The sequence below is a fragment of the Spermophilus citellus genome (genome assembly GCF_964194105.1).
Source record: "Spermophilus citellus genome assembly, chromosome: 3".
Lineage (NCBI taxonomy): Eukaryota > Metazoa > Chordata > Mammalia > Rodentia > Sciuridae > Spermophilus > Spermophilus citellus.
The window spans coordinates 198,540,069-198,561,046 of NC_138184.1; the positions used below are offsets into that span (position 1 = coordinate 198,540,069).

General features: G+C 39.0%; 1 protein-coding gene across 1 annotated transcript in view; it reads left to right on the plus strand.

Moving 5' to 3' along the window:
* Positions 1-19,749, plus strand: part of SLC25A13 (solute carrier family 25 member 13) — a 188,806-nt gene extending 169,057 nt beyond the window's left edge. Inside the window, 4 exon segments of the mRNA XM_081288022.1 lie at positions 9,456-9,594; positions 17,901-18,059; positions 18,175-18,265; positions 18,622-19,749. Coding sequence (XP_081144148.1) covers positions 9,456-9,594; positions 17,901-18,059; positions 18,175-18,265; positions 18,622-18,808 — 576 coding nt within the window. The 3' untranslated portion in view covers positions 18,809-19,749.
* Positions 19,750-20,978: the final 1,229 nt, after the last annotated feature.

A 20,978-nucleotide genomic window follows, 5' to 3' on the forward strand; every position in this document is an offset into this window, starting at 1 on the left:
GGTATGAACTTCCATTTTCCACTCCAATAGGACAATGTACTTTTCATTGATAATAGTAATTATCATTACCTTTTATTGGAGGTCTTGTGCCAGATATTACACTAGGTACCTTATTCTAATCATTGGATTTAAGTTTAGTGTGTAAAAATTTTGCATTTCATGGATGAGAAAATTGAGGCACTGAGATTCTGAGAATTTTACCTAATGTCAGAGAGATGATCTGAGGCTAGGTTTCTGATGACAAATCCTGTATTGTATTCTTGCTCCTAAAATGTACTATTTTTGGTATGGAGAAGCAGAATTCGGATGTAGTTCTACATTTAAGATGATACATTTTTAATATTTTTTTTAAGTTGGGTACTTCTCTGAAAAGTCATCCTCTTCAGGGAGAGAGCTTTCAGAGAGTTGCATGGAGTGGTGAGGCCCAGAAAACTCCATCTCAGTTAGCTAAGTAGTCATAATCATTGATGTTATAGACAAATGGCCTCACTGATATACTAAGAGAGGTTGGGGAAAAAGCGCTCCCACCCCCCAAATTTGGTGATCTACATTAAGGGGAAAAACAAAAAAAAAAAAATAGCAAGGGGCACTACCTACATAATCATTCCATGTTTTAAAGGAAATGTGTCTAGAGACAGTGTCGAGTAAACAGCTTAAGTATCTCCTCTAAAAGGCCTAAACTCTATAGGGTCTTCAGCCATTGGCAGATCAGAAATGATCATCCAGTTAAAAACAACTTAAAATGTTGTACAATGTTTTGGTGGGTTTTTTAAAATTATTTTTAGTTGTACACAATACCGTCATTTTATTTATTTATTCATTTATTTTTGTGGTGCTAAGGATCCAACCCAGTGTCTCTCATGTACTAGGCAAGCATTTCATCACCAAGCCACAACTCCAGCCCCCTCTACAATGTATTTTTAAAAAGACTTTTCAAATTATAGCAAAGAAATTAGGAATGTTTAAGCCTAAAATGAGGTGAATTCAGCAGAACCATAAAGCTGACTTTTGCCTTGAAGACATTTGCCAAACACCTGAAGTTGAGCATTAATTTTTTTTTATTGTAAACTGGCATATGCTAATGACTTTTTTAATTTGTTCTAATTAGTTATACATGACAGCAGAATTTTTAAAGCTATGTGGGACAGCTAGGTATTGCCTAAAGAAGTAAATCTAAAAAGAACAGGGTGGAGACTAAGGTAAGTCAAGCAAAGGACTTCAGTGACAAAATTTAAGGGGATATTTACTTCCAGGGGCCAGCCCTATGTGTGCACAGCCCTGATAATGAGGGTTTCCTTGATGTGTCTGTTCTGGGATCACTAATCTTAACCCTACCTCTGGTCCTAAAGAAAATCATCCCCCATAACATGGACCACAAAGAGCTGTACCCCCAGTGGACAGGTAAAATAATAATGCCTCTTCTACTCTAAGTTGCAAAGAAAATTGCCTTACTTCTCAGTGGAGGAAGAGAAAAGGCACTAGGGAGGAAACCCTCTCCTAAGAATCAGAAACCCTGAGCTGGTCTCACATGGGCTTATAGGCTGAATTTCTATTTCTTTGATGATCAGAAAAATGTCAAGCTGGTAATTTATTTCTAAACAGTCTTGAACTTACGGTATTCCTTTGTGTCTGACAAAAACAAACATGAATCTTCTCTAGAGAAACCCACATTCAACTCAGGCCTTAAAAATTTTCATAGATTGTGTTACAAGGAAGTGAACAAGTCACATTAGAAAATCTCAAGTCATACAGGCAGTGAGGCCCTTTAAGAAGAAATAACAAAAACAATGGGGAAACATTGTTTGATTTAATGATTGGGAGATACTAGGATCAAATCCAGGGTCTCACACCTGCTATGCAAGTGCTCTACCACTGAGCTATATTCTCAGACCTTTTTTAAATTTTATTTTCAAATGGGGTCTAGTTAAGTTGCCCAAGCTGGCCTCAGACTTGCAATCCTCCTGCTTCAAACTTGCAAATAGCCAGGATTTCAGGCATGAGCCACCATTCCTGGTTATAAATTTTTAAATTATCAGAAATATTAAGTGAATTTTTTTAAAAATTAAAAAGTGAAAATATTTATAATGATTAAAATTTAACAGATGGCTTTGACAACAGATTGAACACAGTCAAAGAGAGCATTAGTGAACTGGAATATGTGAAATTATCCAGTATGCATTTCTGAGAGACATAGAAATTGAGACAGAGAAAAGTATGAGATGGTCCAATCGGTATAAAACAAAACTTGAAAGAAAGGAAAGATGATAGCTGAAGATTTTTCAGATCTTATAACAGCCATTAATCCACAGACTCAAGAAATACAACAAATTGCAGTTATGAGATAAAGGTAATCCAAACTAGAAACAGTAGACTAAAATTGCTGAACATCAAAACTAAAAAGAACCTATTAAGTAGCCAGAGAGAAAGGCAGATTTGCTTCCAAGGGGGCAACAGTTGAACTGACAGTTAATTTAGTAATAATGACAGCCAGGAGACAGTTGAATGGTATCTTCAGTGTTTATAAGAAAAAACTTTTCCACCTAGAATTCTATACCCTGTAAAAATGTATTTTAGGGACAGAGAGAAAAATGAAAACATTTTTAAACTGGAAGAACACATCACCAGTAAAGCCTTAATAAAGGAAATTATAAAGTGTACTTCAAGTAGAAGAAAATTGATTACAGGTGGAAATGCAACAGAAATGAAAAGCAAAGAAAGTAATAAATGTTTACTCTAAACAGCATTGCCTTAATTAATTTATATATGTATGTATATGTTTATACATGGTAATTATAAATGCTTAATGTTTTAAGGTAGAATTAAAATTCATAATCATAAAATGGGGATTGCTTGTAATTTAAGTAGTCTAAAGAACATGTGTTTATACAAGAGGAAAGTGAAGACAGCAAAGACTGTAATACATTAACCAGGCGTATTAACATTCTCAGTGTAAACACCTAGACGAGAAATAGACTTTGCAGGTAATGCTGTGAGTGGGGAAGAGGAAGGAAAGGTAACAAAAATTGAAAAGGTGGGATGCATGTCACAGATCGGCTTTGTGAAGGTGGCAAGACTGGCAGCTTGGAGACTAAAGGTCCATGTAAAAAAATTCCAGGCCATGTAAGTGATGAACATCATCAATGACAAAGCAACATACAACAGCAGAACGGTAGAGAGCTGGGACTGACAGTGGCATTTACTTTAAAAAAAAAAAAAACTCAGGGTTGCCAAGATTATCTTTTTAGAATTACAATGAAATTAAGGAGAACCTAAAGTTTTAAAAGTCTATGAACTAAAAACCAAATAGTAAACTGCATTTTGTATTCAAATGGGTGTCATTTTGATGTTTAGTGATATCAAATATTCATTTATTGACCAGTTTATTTGGTTTCAACACCACTGACAATAACATAACAGGTCTTGGCACTAGTGATGTTTCTCAGCAAGATGCTGAAACTCACTCTGTTCGAGTCCCCGGCACCTGAGGTCAACCATTTCTTGACTGGGCAGAAGGCATGCTGTCAGGCTGCATATCTAAGGGTTAACTCATTTAGGGGAAATCACAGAGAATGCTAAGGGATCAAGACATGACATGCTGCCCATTGTTTGTAGCTCCAGGATCAAAATATACAATTATACATGCCAAATAAATTCTAAACCTGTAAGGTAGGAAAAGAGGGGTGGCTCTGACACAGGTGCCAGAAGCATTAAATAACCTTCTCAGACAAGGTGCACCACTGTTGTCTTGAATGCTGCAGGGTCCCTCAGTCTGGCATTTTTCCCCCATGCTAGACAATGTGTATTCACTGCTGGAGTCTCTGTTAAGCCTCTGTCTCCCAGACCTGCTGGCTCCTGGTGCCCAGCCCAACACAGAGGTGCCTTTGTGAATGTAATTACTTTTCCCTGTATTAGAAATAGTCTGTTTAGAGCTGTGTTTGCAGGTACAGCTAGAATAAGCAGGAATTAGCATGCAAAAAGACCTGCCCTGGCCCCGACTTTTTTATCAGCACCACCCTTCAGGACTGGCTTTTTTCCCAACTTCGGATTGATTGGGCAGGTGTGATACCATCCAAAATGAAGAACTTTGAAAGAAAAAGAAGAAAGGCACAAAAGACATTGAGAATTGGAGATAGCTCTAGGAGTGGGGGGTGCAGGGAAATCCTGACATGTTGTATCTTTTGACAATCTCAAATCAGAGAGAACTGCCAGAGTAAACCCAAATGGATGGTTCTAGGAAATTTAAGAATTGATTAAAGCTCCCTGAGGCTTTCAGCACAGTGTCCACATCAAAAAGTCAGGAGAAGCAAAATAAATGGTTCTTCTGCCATGATGGTATCCTGGCCAGCATCTGTAAGCCTGTCTAGTTGGCCTGTGGTGATTATGGACAATGAACTTTAAGTGAAATTAGAGTACCTTTAAAGAACCTTCCTAGACCTCAGATATGATGAGTGTGGAGGGCATTAGAACAATTCAAAAACGGAAGGGGCCAGAGTTCAAGACTGTTTATATATAGGTCTACCCAGAGATGCTTTTTGTTGTTCCTATCTGTCATAGTGGGCCTTTTATTTAAAAAGAAGAAAAAACAATGATTTCCTTTTTTTTTTTTTTTTGGAGATAGTACTTTAGTGGCTAGTAAGAGATTAGAGGATTGTATTTTGCATTTGGTAATTTTCCTCAAATGATTTTACTGTGTGTACAAAGGAAAGTCAGGGCCAACCAGAAAATATCTTAAGAGCAGAGATGCCCAGAGAATCAGGAAAATAGACTCCAGGCCAAAAAAATGTAAGGATTTTTCTATGGGGCAGAAAGATTTGGAGATTTATTTTAAATGGCACACACTTTGTAATTTACTAATTTTTTAATGGCCAAAGTAATTATTTCTGTGTTCTTGATGCAGGCTGTGGGATGGCAGAGATTGTTTTCCTCTATTGCCCAGTTGCTTGTTCAGAATGGCTGATTGCTTAGTAAAAATTATGCGTGGGGCAAGTAGAATACAAGTAAAAGGGTTTGTGTTTTGATGTAGGACTAGAGAATAGGTGTTCACGACAAAGTGAAGGATTTATCAAGGAATCTGGGAGAGAAACTTTTTCACCCTTGGAACTTTAAAAGCCTTTTTAATATCCTGCTTCTCTTTTCTTTGTGCAGGGAGCAGCAGGTCAGGGATTGCCTAAGGGGGCCTTGTAAATTGGCACCTGCCTTTGTGCCTACAACCTGAAGGAAGCGGTGAGGAAAAGGAGGCCAGGGAAATTTAATGAGTGTGCCTGTTTCTCCAGCCTTTTGCAGAGTTAGCTCTCTTTGGGAACTGGGCTTTGATGCCTGGAGTGTAAGGGAATTGAAGGCCACCTCCTGACTCAACCAGGGTAGTTATTTGCTGTGTAGGGAGACACCTGAGCAGGTGCTGGGCTGGGAAACAATACAGGTACCAGGAGAGGCAGGGAGATAACCCTCCAGTCACATTTGTCCCTTACATGTATACTCAGTGCACTGGGTACTTTATAGAAGATTTTCACAGTAATTGCCTCATTTATTACTAATGAGTCCAGTCCCTCCCCTTCCCTGAAGAAGGTGACCTTTGGTGTTTTGTTGTTGATGTTTACCACTGGGGATTGAGCCCAAGGGCGTTTATCACATCCCCAGCCCTTTTTTATATTTAGAGTCAGGGTCTCACTAAGTTGCATAGGTTCTCACTAAGTTGATCAGACTGGATTTGAACTCATGATCCTCCTGCCTCAGTCTCCTGAGCTGCTGGGATTAAAGGTATGCACTACCTCACCAAGCACCTTTGATATTTTTGACAAGAAGTTTGTTGGGACTCATCACATGGCTACCCAGCCATGCATAGGAGGTAGAAGGAGTGTGATCTTACCACGTCTTCTCCCTATGTCAGTGGATGCATTTTTAAGTTTGAACATCCCCTCTGTAGAGCAGGGATGGTGGCTGCCCACAAGTTCCATGTCTTCTTGGACTTTTTCTTTTTTTCAGGTAATTGGAAACCTAAGTCCTCTTACATATCCTAACATTCACTTTGGTTTGCATAATTTACTCGGCCCGATTCCTCTGTTAAAAATGCAACATATTCTACCACTTTCCCTTCAGCCTTGCACTGTGAGGTTTCTCCTTTCCCCCGGTTTGTTCCTTTTCATTTGTTTGTATGTTTAATTTTGGCCAAGCCATTTTTCCTCTCTGCCATCCAGTGTTATTGTCCAACATCTCTTGAATTTCATCATACCTCTTCCCAGGCATTTCTCCCAGGGATGCATGACTTACTATCATGATTTCAGGAAAGGAGGGAGAGGGTCTGCTTCTGGGGTCCCTTCTTGAGGCACCCAGCTGCTTCTTTCATGTGCCTTTACTCTTCTTGTGTCTTAGGGATGTTTCCGATTTCAGGTTCTGTCTTCCTACCTGTGTCTTTTTGCTCATATTGAAGTCACATAGCATAAGACAAATTAATCTGACTTCCCGGTGCCCTCCTTCCAACTTTAGCATTCTGGTACAAAATGACTCTTTTCTCCTAGGTTTTGTAGTATTCCCAACAAATAATATATCTTTGCTCAACTAAAAACTTCGTTTGTTTTCTAATATATTTTTTCCAGCATGAATTATTGTCCTTCTGGAAATCTGACAACATATCTGAAAGCCTCCCATGTCTTTTTTAGTTGTGATTTTTCCCCCCTATGGGAATTGGCAAAACAAAATGAGTATCTTCAAGAACACGTGTTAGGCCCCAACTAACATAGATTTTTCAAAGGCCGTTATAAATTAAATCAGATTATAGTTCCTGGCCTCTGGTTACTTACAGTCTGAAATGGGCAACACTGATAGAGGCAGATAAAGGATGTGAAGAAAACTCAGAACAGTAATAAGAAGGTGTAGATAGTGTAGAACCATGTGGAATCCATCCCTGTCTATGTTGTACTTAAAAATTCATCAGTGGAAATGTGGTATGTAGGGTTTAAGTGAATGAAGAAGTTGTATTTAAGACGTTGGAACTCCCATCTTAGCAATCATAAAAGAAGATTCAGTGATAGATGTACCTTGACTGATCATGTGAATGGGGCATTGATAGTTTTACCTGACAGGCATCAGGATTACCAGGGAGAGGAAACTGGGCAAGTGAAGGAAGTCATTATAAAGCTTTGACAAGGGTGAGAATATTCATCCTGATCCACAGGATAGCCCAATACCAAGGATGGCGTAGAGTTTTGGAAACAAGAAGAAGTGGGGGTGGGGTAAGGGGAATATAGGCAACATGACTAAAGAATGAAGGAAATATTAGATCATGCCTGGCAAAAACACAAATCATACACTGAATCTAAGGAGAAGTGAAGGCATAGTCCAGAGCCACTCCACCATGATCTCAGCTCTGGAATGGTTGGTAATATTTCTGCTCACAGAAGGCTGCAGAACATTTACAGTACTCGCAGTAGTTATCTCTGGCTGGTGAAAATTAGGAGCAATTAAATTTTTAATGCTTCTCTGAATTTTCCATGATAAACACTTACTGTTTTATAATCAGGAGGGGGAAAAAGAAGTATTAGAAAATATTACCAGCAGTGATATGAGGAGAGCACAGATTGAAATCTGGCCTTGAAATGTGAACAAAAGAGCTGGCAGAACTTACAGAAAAACACGAAGTCAAGAAGGGAAAAGGTAGAAAAGATAAGAAATTAAAGGGTGGTCGAGTACCCTTACAGACTAACTGCCTAAAATATGATTTCAAAAAACTAATCATAAGGCAAAGATTTTGGATGCTACATATGAATATTGATATTATAATTTACTTTTTTGCCTTGAGAAAGCTGAGAGAGATGGGGAAAACCCTTAGAGACCTGAGTTTTGGACCTGTCTCCAGAGATAACTCCAAGATATACCCTGAACAAGCCCAGGGTACATCCTTCAATAAAAGCACAATTGATGGATTATCCTGGCATCAGTTTGCACATATATAAAATGAGCAGCTTGTGTGTGCAGGATGTCATGGTTCTTAATTTCAGTTAGACACTGAACAGTTCGGGAGTGCACACGATACAGAAGCATAGGCTGATTGTGAGATTGACTGGTCCTGTTTTGAATACCCATTTGTAGAGTGAACATAGGCTTGAGACATGCTTCAGGCATCCATGGGTGAGTTGACTGAGGAACAGCCAACATGACAGAATCCAGATTCCAAGCATTTGTTCTGTTTGCAAGGATGAGCCAAATGGGTATTAAATTTAATGGGATTAAATACAAAGTCCTACTTGTGTTACTTCACTTCTGTATGACAACTAAGTTGCAGTAGAAATGGGTTACTAGTTTATATGAAAAAGACTAAGGGTTTTATAATCCAAAATCTCAGTTTGAGTTAGGAATGAAATGTAGATGTCAGGGAAAAAAAAAAAAAAGCTACAATAACAGATGTGTGGGTGTTAAAGAACTTTGACAGATTGGAGCAGCATCAGGGAGAAATACCCAAGATCTGGCATTACTAGACCTCAGTTAATGTCGCTGGACATGGCTAGAACTGTTGAATCTGGATGGATTCGTTATTTTCTTTTGGGAATCTTTATAGTTGTTGGAAATTTTTAGGTATTAGAAATCTGTGAAAGAAATGGTATTAAATCATTAAGTGTTGAAAAGGGGTGATTTCCTTCCTGTGCAGCCCACCCCAAATGCAATATATGTATTGTGGTTTTCATTATATTATTATATCATATTTCAGGGCACTCATCAGTTTTCAGGGCCTCTGCATGGCATGATTTTGGCACCAGAAATTATTTATTGAAGACCTTGCTGTAGAAGCTAATTATTTTACCACCGCTTTTATGTGTGTCATAATTACAGTAAATATTTTAAGGCCTATAGGCAGGTATTTATCAACATTTCATAAACCCTGAATGGTGGGTAAGTATGTGAATGAATTAGGGGATCCATGAATTCCCAGAAAAGATACATAACTTTTTTGTGTACATGCAATTTTTTTTTTTTCTGGGAAAGCGTCCAATACTTTTGTCAGATTCTCAAATAATACAAAAATTGGACCCCTTGCCCCTCCACCTGTATAATTTGTCTACTTGCTGTGTGTAAGCAAAAAAAGTATCTTGAGTATTGCCTCCCATCTTCTGTTGAGACCAGCAAACAGATCTTCCATGAAATGGCAATGACTTACCACCAGTGGGGGACTTAACAGGCAGAATTCCAAAAATGCTTAAATAGAAATCTTAGCATTAGAGTAAATGAGAACTCCCCTCCCACTGCCTCACACCATACAACAAAACTAGTTTTATTTTTAAATACAAGATTCAGACTTGTTACTTGAAGAATTTGGATGATTTTTTACTGTTCCCCTTTCAACTTGTGAGTACAAATTTGGTCTTCTCTGGGAATATTTTGTTCTGAGGTGAGTTCCAAAGAAGCCCAATCTTCTCAATGGGATATGTGTTTCATGTGGGTTTTTTTCCTTTGCAAACGAACAGGGTGCCAAAGCCTGCTTTCTGCGGGACATTCCTTTCTCGGCCATCTACTTCCCGTGTTATGCTCATGTGAAGGCTTCTTTGGCAAATGAAGATGGGCAGGTTAGCCCTGGGAGCCTGCTCTTAGCTGGTGCTATAGCTGGTGAGTGTCCTCCATGAAGTTCTTTTGTTTCCCCATCCCCCATCCCCAGGCTTTAGCCCCCACCCCCACCGTGTGCTACAACACTGGAATATTTTGCTGATAGTTCTTGACAGGGTACATAACAGATTGTTTTGAATACGGACTGAAAAGAGAGGGTGAGAAAGTAATCTTCATTCTGGGAGATTAGATTGTCAGGTAAACTTAATAATTCTGGAAAGGGCTCCTTAAATATTGATTCATTCTATGGTCTTATTGGATTCCAATTCAAGTTACATATTATTTCATAATTTCACTTTTTTTAATATTTATTTTTTAGGTGGAGTTGGACACAATGCCTTTATTTTATTTACTTATTTTTATGTGGTGCTGAGGATGGAACCCAGGGCCTTGCACATGCTAGGCAAGCGCTCTACCGCTAAGCTATAACCCTAGCCCTCATAATTTCACTTTAACCCAAACGAATGGTAATGTTTCAGTCAGAAGTTTTTAAAAACTTGAAAATTTGTGCCCTAAAGATGTCTAACCAAAATATTGTATACAAGCTTGTCCAAAATTGAAGCAATAGTTATTATCATTTAGATATCATTTAGATAAAAGAAGCATAATAAGAACCATAACAATCCGAACTGATTAGTAGCAGGGTCCCCCACACCCTGTAAAGTTAAAGGAGTGGGATTGTGTTAATTGAATCACAGAATTAACTATCTTCTTTTTCTCCATGCTATGGTGAAAATACCAACAGAAAAGTATAGATATTGAATATAGGCACAGCAGGGATCAGTTTGTGCTTTTATAAGCCTCCTTGTCTTGAGACCCTAAAGGCTGGAACAATCTGGATAAGCTCTCCAGGTGGTAACAAACATTTAATGAGTTAATAAATCCTAAGGCAGTCATGGAATTTCTGACTTGAAATATTTTTGGTGTGGGGGTTGGTCTCATCAGATAGGTGAGTAGAGCTATTTCCAAAGACAGCTAGAGAACAATTCCCAACTTTGAGATGTTTCCTGTTTTGGGTCTCCCCTCTGCTGCCTATAGGAACCCCTGGGGGGGCCGAAAGCCATGTAAAGCCTCCTTCATTCTTAAATCTCTGCTTTTTCAAAGGCTTTGACACTGGTTCTTTCCTGATGGCTTAAGGACCCTAGTTCTTCAGAGTAGCAACAAGACCACCATGACATCAAGGAAGCATAATTTCAAGTCTGGAATGTAGAATTCCCAGGTTTACTTCCAACCTAGCCATTGATTCACTATGTCCTACGTATAAATGAAAAAAAAATTGAAAATGAATATAGTACAATTTATTTAAAATTAATTACTTGAACAAGATAGGACCTATTGAGGATAACTAAGTACAACTTATTAATGTATGACTATGGCAAGTTAATTTCCCCTAATCCTTGGTTTCCTCAGCTGTAAATGAGGACCATACTTGTACTTATTATGAGTGTGGTGGTGTGTCTAAGATGGCAGCATCTACGTGAGGGACTTAGCATAGTGCCCGGCATATAGCATATGTAAATCAATCCTAGTAGCAGATGTGCAATTAAAGATAAGCAGTAGAGTTTAGATCAAGGTGTACAACCCTTTCCTAAGCCTTATTTTCCTTAAACTATAAAAGTACTGTATTTAACTCTTATTGTGAATAGGAAAAGGAAACAGTTTCATCTATGGGTAGAAGTTTAATAGGTAATCCGTGCTACCTGTGCTATAGAAATTAACTACTGGATTTTTTTCTCTCTCTTAGATTTGTTTCCTTCCTTCTGTTTATATTTTCATAATTATGAAAATATTGCTTGTTGTAAAATATTTGGAAAGTACAAAAAAGGGTAAATTAGAAAATATCCATTGTTCTACTGTAATTGCTATTTAATATTTTTGCTGCTTTTCCTTCCCTTTAGTGATTTTTAACAGAGTTCTAATCACACTATAAATGTGATTTTCATTTAATCTAGTACCTTAAACATTGTTGACTGTCACAGCAAAATGGTGTGTGCTGTGCAGTGAGGCTACCCAAGTTCAAACTCCAGTTTCCCCACTTAGAACAAAGTAACCAGCACAAGTTATTTAACCCTTCTCGGCTTTTTCTCTATTTTAAAGGATAAGAATAGTTCCAGCATTACATTATTGACAATTAAATGAATTAAATATTTCACCAAGATATTTCGTAGCATATAATAAATATTCAAATGTGTTCAATAATAGCAATTTTATTGAAATATCACTTAAAACAGGAGTGTGAATGCCAAGAGGCAAAGGTCATCAAGGGCCATTTTGTACACTTACTACAGAACTTTTACTTTCATATTGTTGCCCATCTCCCTCTTAATCTTCCCCTTCCTTGTATGATGAGAAAACATGAGATACATTATATATCATATTGGTTTTATGCTCAAAGAATGGATTAGTTACAAATTTGACAGCCTTATGTAGTCTACAAATCTATTAAAATCAATAAGGATTAAACAGTTTTCTTCATAGGATATCAGAAGCCAATGGCAAATGCCATAACTACCATCTCATTAAAGTTAGGGATAAGACAGATGTCATTTGCACCCTTGTTATTCACCCTTCTTTTGGAGGTTCCAATATGGAAAATAAGAAGTCAGAGGCATAAATTTAGAAAAGAAGAAATGAAGCTAACATTATTTAAAATGGTTTACCTGAAAATCCAAACTGCCTAAAAATATTAGAATTAGTATGACAGATTAGCAGTGCATTTTGTTGTTAAGATGAACATATTACAAAAAAAACTGTGTCCAGTGGTAATGGGTAGGCTGACGCCATAGAGGAAGCAGGGTAGCCAGCTGCTGTGCAGAGCCCGGCTGGTTGGCTGGCCCAGAGAGCCGAGATACATTCAGTAGCGGGCCCAGCGCTGCGGTGCTGAGGACAGCAGCAAGTGCAGAGGCACACCACACCCACCCTGGCTTCAGGCCCTCAGGTTCCCTTTGTGGAGATCAGTAAGATGTTCCTAGGCAAGGACATGAAGAGAATGCAGAGAGCCCGGGAAGACTTCCCAGGGCAGGAGTGATGTTTGCTGTCTTTAAGGGGAAAACTTATCTTAAAATATAAAAGTCCTTCTATTTCTGTGGAGCTTCAGACAACTACAGTGAATAGTTGATGACCACTAACGTTTTTATAACAAAACAGAAGTGGCTCTTGACTCTTTTTTATACGAACTACATTAAATTTGATGGCTTACACAGAACGGATGTGTGTGTGTATTTCTAACAGTCCTCTTATAATTAAGGAGGATCTGTGTTTAAATGAATGTGTTCATGGTGCTTTCCCCAAAATACTAAAAGGATGTTAAAAGAAAAATTTTAGACATGTAAAATTTAACAGAGTTTAATTGATAAAAAAAATTTGGTTAGCCCTCAGAACAAGAATAGGTTCAGAGTAACTCCACGGCTCCCTGCCACTTGGCTGAAGAACATTTGTAGAGAGGAACAGGGAAATGATGTACAGAAAATGTTACTGAGATACAGAGATAGCTAATTACCTGTTTGGCTGCCTTGATTGACTGAGACTAAGCTCTCTGTGTGTGTGTGTGTGTGTGTGTGTGTGTGTGTGTGTGTTTCTAAATTAGGTTTTCAGTTTATTTACACACTGGGTTAGGTTGCCCTTTCTTACTGAAGACTCTAGGGAGGCTTCTGGGGCCCAAATTTACTTTAACAATTATTCCTTTTGATTATATTAAATAAATCCTCATGTATACAGATAAATTTTAAAAAATTTGTGTTACCTAAAAAAAAAAAAAAAAAAGATCCCCTTTTGGTCAGCCTCTCCATTTTGGGTATGGATCACTGATGTCACTGTCCATCACCATCTCAGAATCACTTACTTGGTTGGCTTCCAGTGGGTGAAAGCAGAACAGTCGATTTCGTAAGGTGGAAATAAGGAAACATCAGTTGGGAGAGAAGTACTGTTGGCACAAATGTGTTAATTATGTGGACATAAAACTTAAGATCATTTAAATACAATTCTTAGATCCTTAAAAATGAAAGGTAAAGGAGATATTGGATCATGTATTTTTCTCTCCTGAAATACCTTAAAATGCCATAAAATACACTTTTAATACTTTCCTTATTGGACCTAGAAAATTAACCATATTCAGACTCTGAAGCTAGACTGAATGATGCCACAGTCCAAAACCCTGGCAGGAAAAACTACTTACAATGTAAGGGCTAAAAGGGAGCATTTTCACCTCTGAATGAATATGGGAATGCTTGGAGTGGAGCTGGGGATGCACTCAGTGACAGAGCACTTGCCTCATGCTCAGAAGCCCTGGGTTCAATCCCCAGTACCAAGGAAAAAAAACAAAACAAAAAGAATGCATAGGGTGGAGGTGCAGGTGCAAGGTAAATTACACCACGAGTTAGAGAGCTGCTGTGTGGCAGGATGGCCTGGCATGGCCATTCTCCCCTTGTCATCGAGAGCTTCAGGCAACACTTGTCTGCAGGTTAGAAACTTAGAACTGCGTTATAAAAAAAAGGGGCCTGTGTAGGAACTGAAAGAAAGTAGGGCAAGACATAGGTAATTCCAGAGCAGTGTTGCAGAAAAACATAAATTAATGGCAGCTCTTTCCCATAGAAGTAGAAAATAAATTCTACCATTAGAGAGAAGCCTCCACATTTCGGTGGTTTGAAACGTTTCTGTCCTACCAGCTTGCTAAGGCACCTTGCACAGAGAAGATGCTTTCATTCAGGAGAGAGCCCCTATGGGCGAAGCCAGCCCAGAGCATGGTAGATGATAACCAATGACTTAGTATAAAGTACTAATCAGCATAGCCTTTGAACTTGAATATCAGTGAACAGCCAAGGGTCTTCAGGAAGGAGCAACATGCAAGTGAACTGAAGAATTACAGAGAAAACAGGCAGTTCAAGGAACAGAAGAGAACTTTTAAGAACTATAATTAGGGTCCTCAGAGGGATTTGAAGGGAATAATCATTAAGGAAGCTTTCTTGAAAATTAATGAAAGGATCGTCAAAATTAAAAATCAAGAGATCATTCTGAATGATAAAGTGAATGGCCGTGATCAAAGACCAAGCTAGACACCTGGAAAATAAAGACATGGGAAGAACTCTAGAATGCGAAACAAAAATAGAAAGATGGGAAATAAGAGAAAATTTAAGAGACCTGTAGAATTAATCCAGAAGATCTAACAACTACTTAATGAGAGTTCCCTTGGGAGAAGAAATAAGGAGAGGAGGACAGAAAACAGAAATTAATAACAGAAGATGGACTTCTCACATCTGCACAACTGAACACCTTCCAAATGCCAAAGAGAGCCAGGTGTAGTGGCTCATGCCTGTGATCCCAGAGGCTCAGGAGGCTGAGGCAGGAGGACAGGACCACAAATTCAAAGCCAGCCTCAGCAACTTAGACCCTGTCTCAAAATAAAAAACATAAAAAGGGCTGGGGATATGGCTCAGTGGTTAAGCAATCCTGGGTTCAATCGTTGGTACCAAAAAAAAAAAAAAAAGCCATGGAGGGTCTTACACTGTGATTATGTTCCCAGGTGCTTAGTCTTTGTACATGCAGTCACTCCAAGGTTACCCCTCACAGACCTTCTCTGCAGCCAGATGCAGAGTGATTTTGAGGAGGAGGACAATGTGGCGTATTTGAGACGGAACAAACAGAAGTTAAGTCTGCCACAGGCCTAAATTAGTGCAGACTTTGGTATGTGTGTTTATTATACAAGAAGGGTTGTTGGGAGACAGATGAAGTAAAGGGACAGGAGTGAAAGAACTGAATCCTCACCTTGCTGGAGCAGGATGCAAACACTGAGGGTTGGTACACCTTGCGATGGACATGTGTGTGATAGATGCATGGACTACTTAAATAAATTTACTCAGGAAAGGTGAGAAATCAAAAGGTAAGTAACTAGAAGCAGAGAAAATAGAAAGCATAATATAGGATATCAGAAATGAGTCCAATTGCCACAATAGATGGGAATGGATTCAGTGCCCCTAGGGGGAAAAAACAGCATTTTCAGATGAGTTTTGAAAGAGCATCTAGTCATCTGAAACTCAGAGAACAATGACATGGAAAGATTGAAAGAGATTGGATTGAAAAATATGTTCCAGGCAATTGCCAAAAGTAAGCAAGCATAGGAATATTAACGTCAGACTATATAGAATTTGGGGGTTAAAATAGCATTCAGAAGCATAAAGACATTTTATACATAAAAGGATAAAATCCACTACAGAGATACCATCATCAACCTCTGTGTATTATCAGCATATCAGATCTCGGCTTAAAAGACTAAGGAGAACATGCTTTCTTGTTCCTAAAAAGGAACTTCATCAATCACACACCTCAGAACCAGACGTAGCAGGTAGATAATATAGATAAGGATGGAAAGGAGATTTGGAAAACTCTTATCCTTGACCTAAAATAAACACATATTAATCTTTAAACCATAAACACATTTTTAAAAAATATTAATGGGATATCTATGAAAATTAAAGTTGACCCAGGCCCCAAAACTGTACTTTCCAGACACATTTTCTTCCACTCTTCGATTGCTGGCCCCCTTAAACACTCTTAGCTGAGGAGCACCAACATTTTTCCTGTCCCAAAGGTGATGGTTGGCCATCTGGGTTGCACATTTGTCTCATCGTTGAAGAATCAGACAGGCTGCCAATGTCCTCTCTGTTGAGGATCCTGGAAGATGTCGCCCTGTCCCCTAATCTCCTCTCGGGTTACCACATTTCCAGTATCCCTGAAGCATCAAATTCTGTCAGACAAGCTTGCTAAGTAGCCTAGACATTTCTTTGGGCATTTTTATTCTAGTAATCAGTGTCTTTTCTCCCTGTTTCCCCCTCCCCCATACTTCTCTTTTCATGACAAGGAACTGTTTATGAGAAGTAGCAGACCGGGAACTTCTTACCCATTTCACTGCTCATAAGCATTTCATAGCAACACTCGGACATGCATGCCCACCGCTGTACGAAGGATTTGATTGCATGTCTAAAGCTGACTGCCTGCTAAACTCTTTCTAAACCAGGAAGTAAAGCAGAATCAGTAGTGTGAACACAGTGGGTTTCTAAGCATTTTTCATGTTTCCTTCCATTATGCTGGAGGATAAATTCCTGGCTCGAAGTTAAAATAATTCCTCCAAGCTAATAGGAAACTCAGTGTGACTTACTCTGTGAAGCATTGGATATAAAGTGAGCTTTTCACATGTAAAATTGTGGTGTGTTTTGTAACAACTGTTACCCAAGATTAACATGGGAGGAGCTGAGTGGAGGTGGAAGGGGAAGACTGCTGTTGTAACATGAAAGCAAACGTGGAGCATGCAGATTTACCTAGACGCACGCACATACACACACATACATACACTTTCACACTCAAGCTATAATTTTAAAACTGTCTGTTAGAAGGATGAGATATAGTTATGAGCCAGACCATGTTGGTTTGGACAGAAATTCTTACAGAATTATTAAGCCTTAAAAAAAGCAAAGGAGATTTATGCATCTGCATTTGACCAATTTGGTTTGGAATAGGTTCATAATGGAAAAGTAATAAAACCATAAGAGACAGTGTCTTCTGAGCACAGTCTCGCTTTTAAAAAATCTAAACATGGGCTGCCCCATTTTGGATAAAATGACTGTAGAAAAATTTCCCATTGGTAATTTTGGGAGGGATTTTTGTTGTTGTTGTTCCTTTTTCATTGATGATTCGCCAGTATAAATTTTAAGCCTTCTGTCAAATATTTTTCTGGAGATGTCAGTCTTTGCAAAAAGGAATCCTATGGGGTTATCTGTGGAGTCTCCCCCACCCCTTCCCCTACCCACATACACACACATGGTGTTTGTTTAGCTATCAGCAAAGTCTTTTTCTGGTATAAGGGAGAGGTTGGGGTTTGGAAGGTAGGGCCACTGGATGTGTGAGAGAAGGAGCCTGCTGTGACAGCTGGCTGCCAGAAAGCTAGGTAAATACAGAAAAACCCCACCTCTGAAAAATCAGCCCTAATAACTTTGTGAGGTTCAGATTTCAACAGGAAAGCAAAAATACTTTAGGAATCACTTCCATTCATTCTAGGCCACTTAAGTGTGTTACTGACGGGTGATTCCTTGGTATTATTAAATATTTAAGAATAAGAACATAACAAAAGCAGGCTGGGGGAGGGGAGCAGGGGGAGGCAGGTGCACAGGCCGGCTGTGCTGCCCAGAGAGGACATTGAAACGGGCATTTTATTGCCTCAGCCTCTTAACTTTCTTTTCACGGCCAGCAGTTCAAAGCACAGTTATTTTTATATAGTGAGAATGTGACCAGACTGAGATGGTGTTGCGTGTCTCCTACAGGTATGCCTGCGGCATCTTTAGTGACCCCTGCTGATGTTATCAAGACTAGATTACAGGTGGCCGCCCGGGCTGGCCAAACCACTTACAGCGGAGTGATAGACTGCTTCAGAAAGATCCTGCGGGAAGAAGGCCCAAAAGCTTTGTGGAAAGGAGCTGGTGGTACGGAAGTAATTGGTTCTTAACTAACCCTTTGGTATCAGGTAAATTTTTTAAAAATCTAATGATATCTGTTCTGTCCCTGTTTTTTTTTTTTTTTTTTTTTTTTTTTTTAAAGCTCGTGTATTTCGATCCTCACCCCAGTTTGGTGTCACTTTGCTGACTTATGAATTGCTCCAGCGATGGTTCTACATTGATTTTGGAGGAGTGTAAGTATCATGCTAAATTTGTGGCTACATCAAATCCTCAGTTGTTATTGACAAAAGTGCATCAGACCCTATGTTAAAACAGAGAAGGATTTAAGAAACATTGACAAGGTCATTCCAAAGGGGAACATAGAAGGGCTGGGGATATAATTTAGTCAGTAGAGTGCTTGCCTCGAATACACAAGGCTCTGGGTTCAATCCCCAGCACCACACACACACACACAAAGACTCACATACAAAGGGGAACATACAGCTGACAAGAATTCAACAGCTCCTTTATGTTGCATGCAACATGTTTACCGAATTAAAAAATAAACAAAAAAACTCAGATTTTTTTACTCTGTTTACGCTTCTTTCAGAAAACCCATGGGATCCGAGCCAGTTCCTAAATCTAGGATCACACTGCCTGCTCCTAATCCTGATCACGTTGGGGGCTATAAGCTAGCAGTTGCAACGTTTGCAGGAATTGAAAACAAATTTGGACTTTACCTACCTCTCTTCAAGCCACCAACATCTACCTCAGAAGGGCTCAGTGGAGGCCCATAGGGTGACTGGCCCGAGGATATTGCTTGTTTGGTGGTTGGTACCGCAGTAAGAATGCCCCATCTTGGACTGAAGCAAGGCTTCATTCCTTTCATGTCCGTCTCCTGTTTGAATTCAGGTCGAGGCTTTCTATATAGCCAGTTCATTCATTTTTGTGTTTTTTGTCAACCAGATCATAGTGGAATTATTCCTAATTATTCTCTGGACCTCTGCCTACAAACCTTGGTTCAAATCTGACATATGCTCAGATTGGTTGACCCTAACATGATTCAAGGAAGGAGAATAGAGATTAAGGCTCCCCTTCTTAGACTGAGATGATGGTCCCAGAGAGGCTGCTGAAAGGCAATCATGGTTCTCAGAGCAAAAGGTTCCGAGCATGTTTAAATTAGTAGGAAGCTGCGTGCATATTTATAAAAATGAAAAACACTGGAAGAAGTGAAAAAAATATCAGAAATAGCCAGCCAGGATTCAAATTTTAAACATGCACAAATTTTGTCTCTGGATTGTATTATGAAGCTTTTATGTGAAACATGTTTTTTGTAATGAAAACCACATTGGAGATGTTTAGTAATCATATTCTGTTACTGGTACCAAGACTGCTAGGGGAAAGTTTTTGCACTTTAAGGAAGTGCTTTTGGCATTTGATAATATAGACAGAGAAACTGAGACACAGTCCCGCTCCTGGATGTGCTAATTATTTTGAATAACTGTTCATATGATGCACTCATGCTGATTACTGCCCGTTTCAATAAACACTATAGAAAAATTCATGCACCCTATTGCTGGTACTGGCCCTAAACCCCTCCCCATCCCAATAGTTGGTGCCCATTTGCTTTTAAAATCCACTTTCTGTCTTAAATCATGTCAGACAAATATATTCTAATATAAGTTTTTAATTTAATTTGTGGTGCCTTGCATAATGGTCAGAGGCTCATGTGTTTGTTAAGGTCAAAATAAACTATTTTTAATGCTATCGAACCATTTTCTCTTGTGTATGTGTGTGTTGTGTAGTGAATGACTACAACAGTTGTCATTAGTGGATTCCGTTCTGCATGTTGAGGAGGATTGGGTTCATATTGGCATGCTCTCTCAAGGTCATGTGTACCCTCACTTTCCTGGTTACAAGAAAAACTACATTGACCCTAGATAAGCAAAGAACTAGCGAACTAACATTTTTGTTCTAGTCACCCCTGACACTTTTGGCAGTTTCTTATCATAACGATTAAAGTAGTATAAAGTTTCAGGAGAAGTTGGACATGAAAACTGCGATAGAATGGCATTTGTATTTTCTTATCTAACTCCACATCACACCAAAACTGTATGCTACCATATCTTCTATTTTCTATTATTTGGCTAGCACTATAATGATTTGGGGAAAGAAGCTCACCTTGAACAGAATTTAGAGTCGGTCTTCTTCAGCTGCCATCTTGCTACCAAAAATGCTACTGATTAATTTATCTGTGGTTTGTACAAACATTAAGTTTCTCTTCATACAAAACAGCCATTTTTCAGTCCCTGTTCCTGCAGGTTGACACACTCAAAGTTATAGTTTAAAATTAGAATCAACATCGTACATAAGCCTTTGATGTGTGTGCATTATATGAGTGTGTGTGTGTGTGTGTGTGTGTGAGAGAGAGAGAGAGAATAGGACAAAAGCATACATGGGGGCTGGGGATGTAGCTCAGTTGGTAGAGTGCTTGCCTAGCATGCACAAGGCCCTGGGTTTAATCTCCAGCACCACCAAAAAAAAAAAAAAAAGCATACATGGCTCATTCCATGACTGTGTGGCTAGCTGAGCCAATCCCTCCATCCCTCTGCCCCATGTGATAAGTGATAAATACCTATATTTTTAATCTAAAAGACCAATCATAAAACTCCAAATATGTCTCTGAAATTTGAATGGTGTTATAGTGACCGGGCACTTTAACTTTGGGCTTTTGAGTATGGAGAAAAGTCCTTGAATCTCTGCATTCCTTTTCTTCACTTGCTTGAGATTTTATAGCATATCAAATTTTCATGGCAAAAACACTGACCTAAATCTCATAAACGGTGCACCGCCCCTGCCTGCTTCTTTATGAGCTGTGGCATTTGATGGGAGAGCATCATGGCTTCACTTAGAGTTATCCCGACCTGAGGGTGATTCCTTTCATAAATGAGAAGCCAGAAGCCCCAG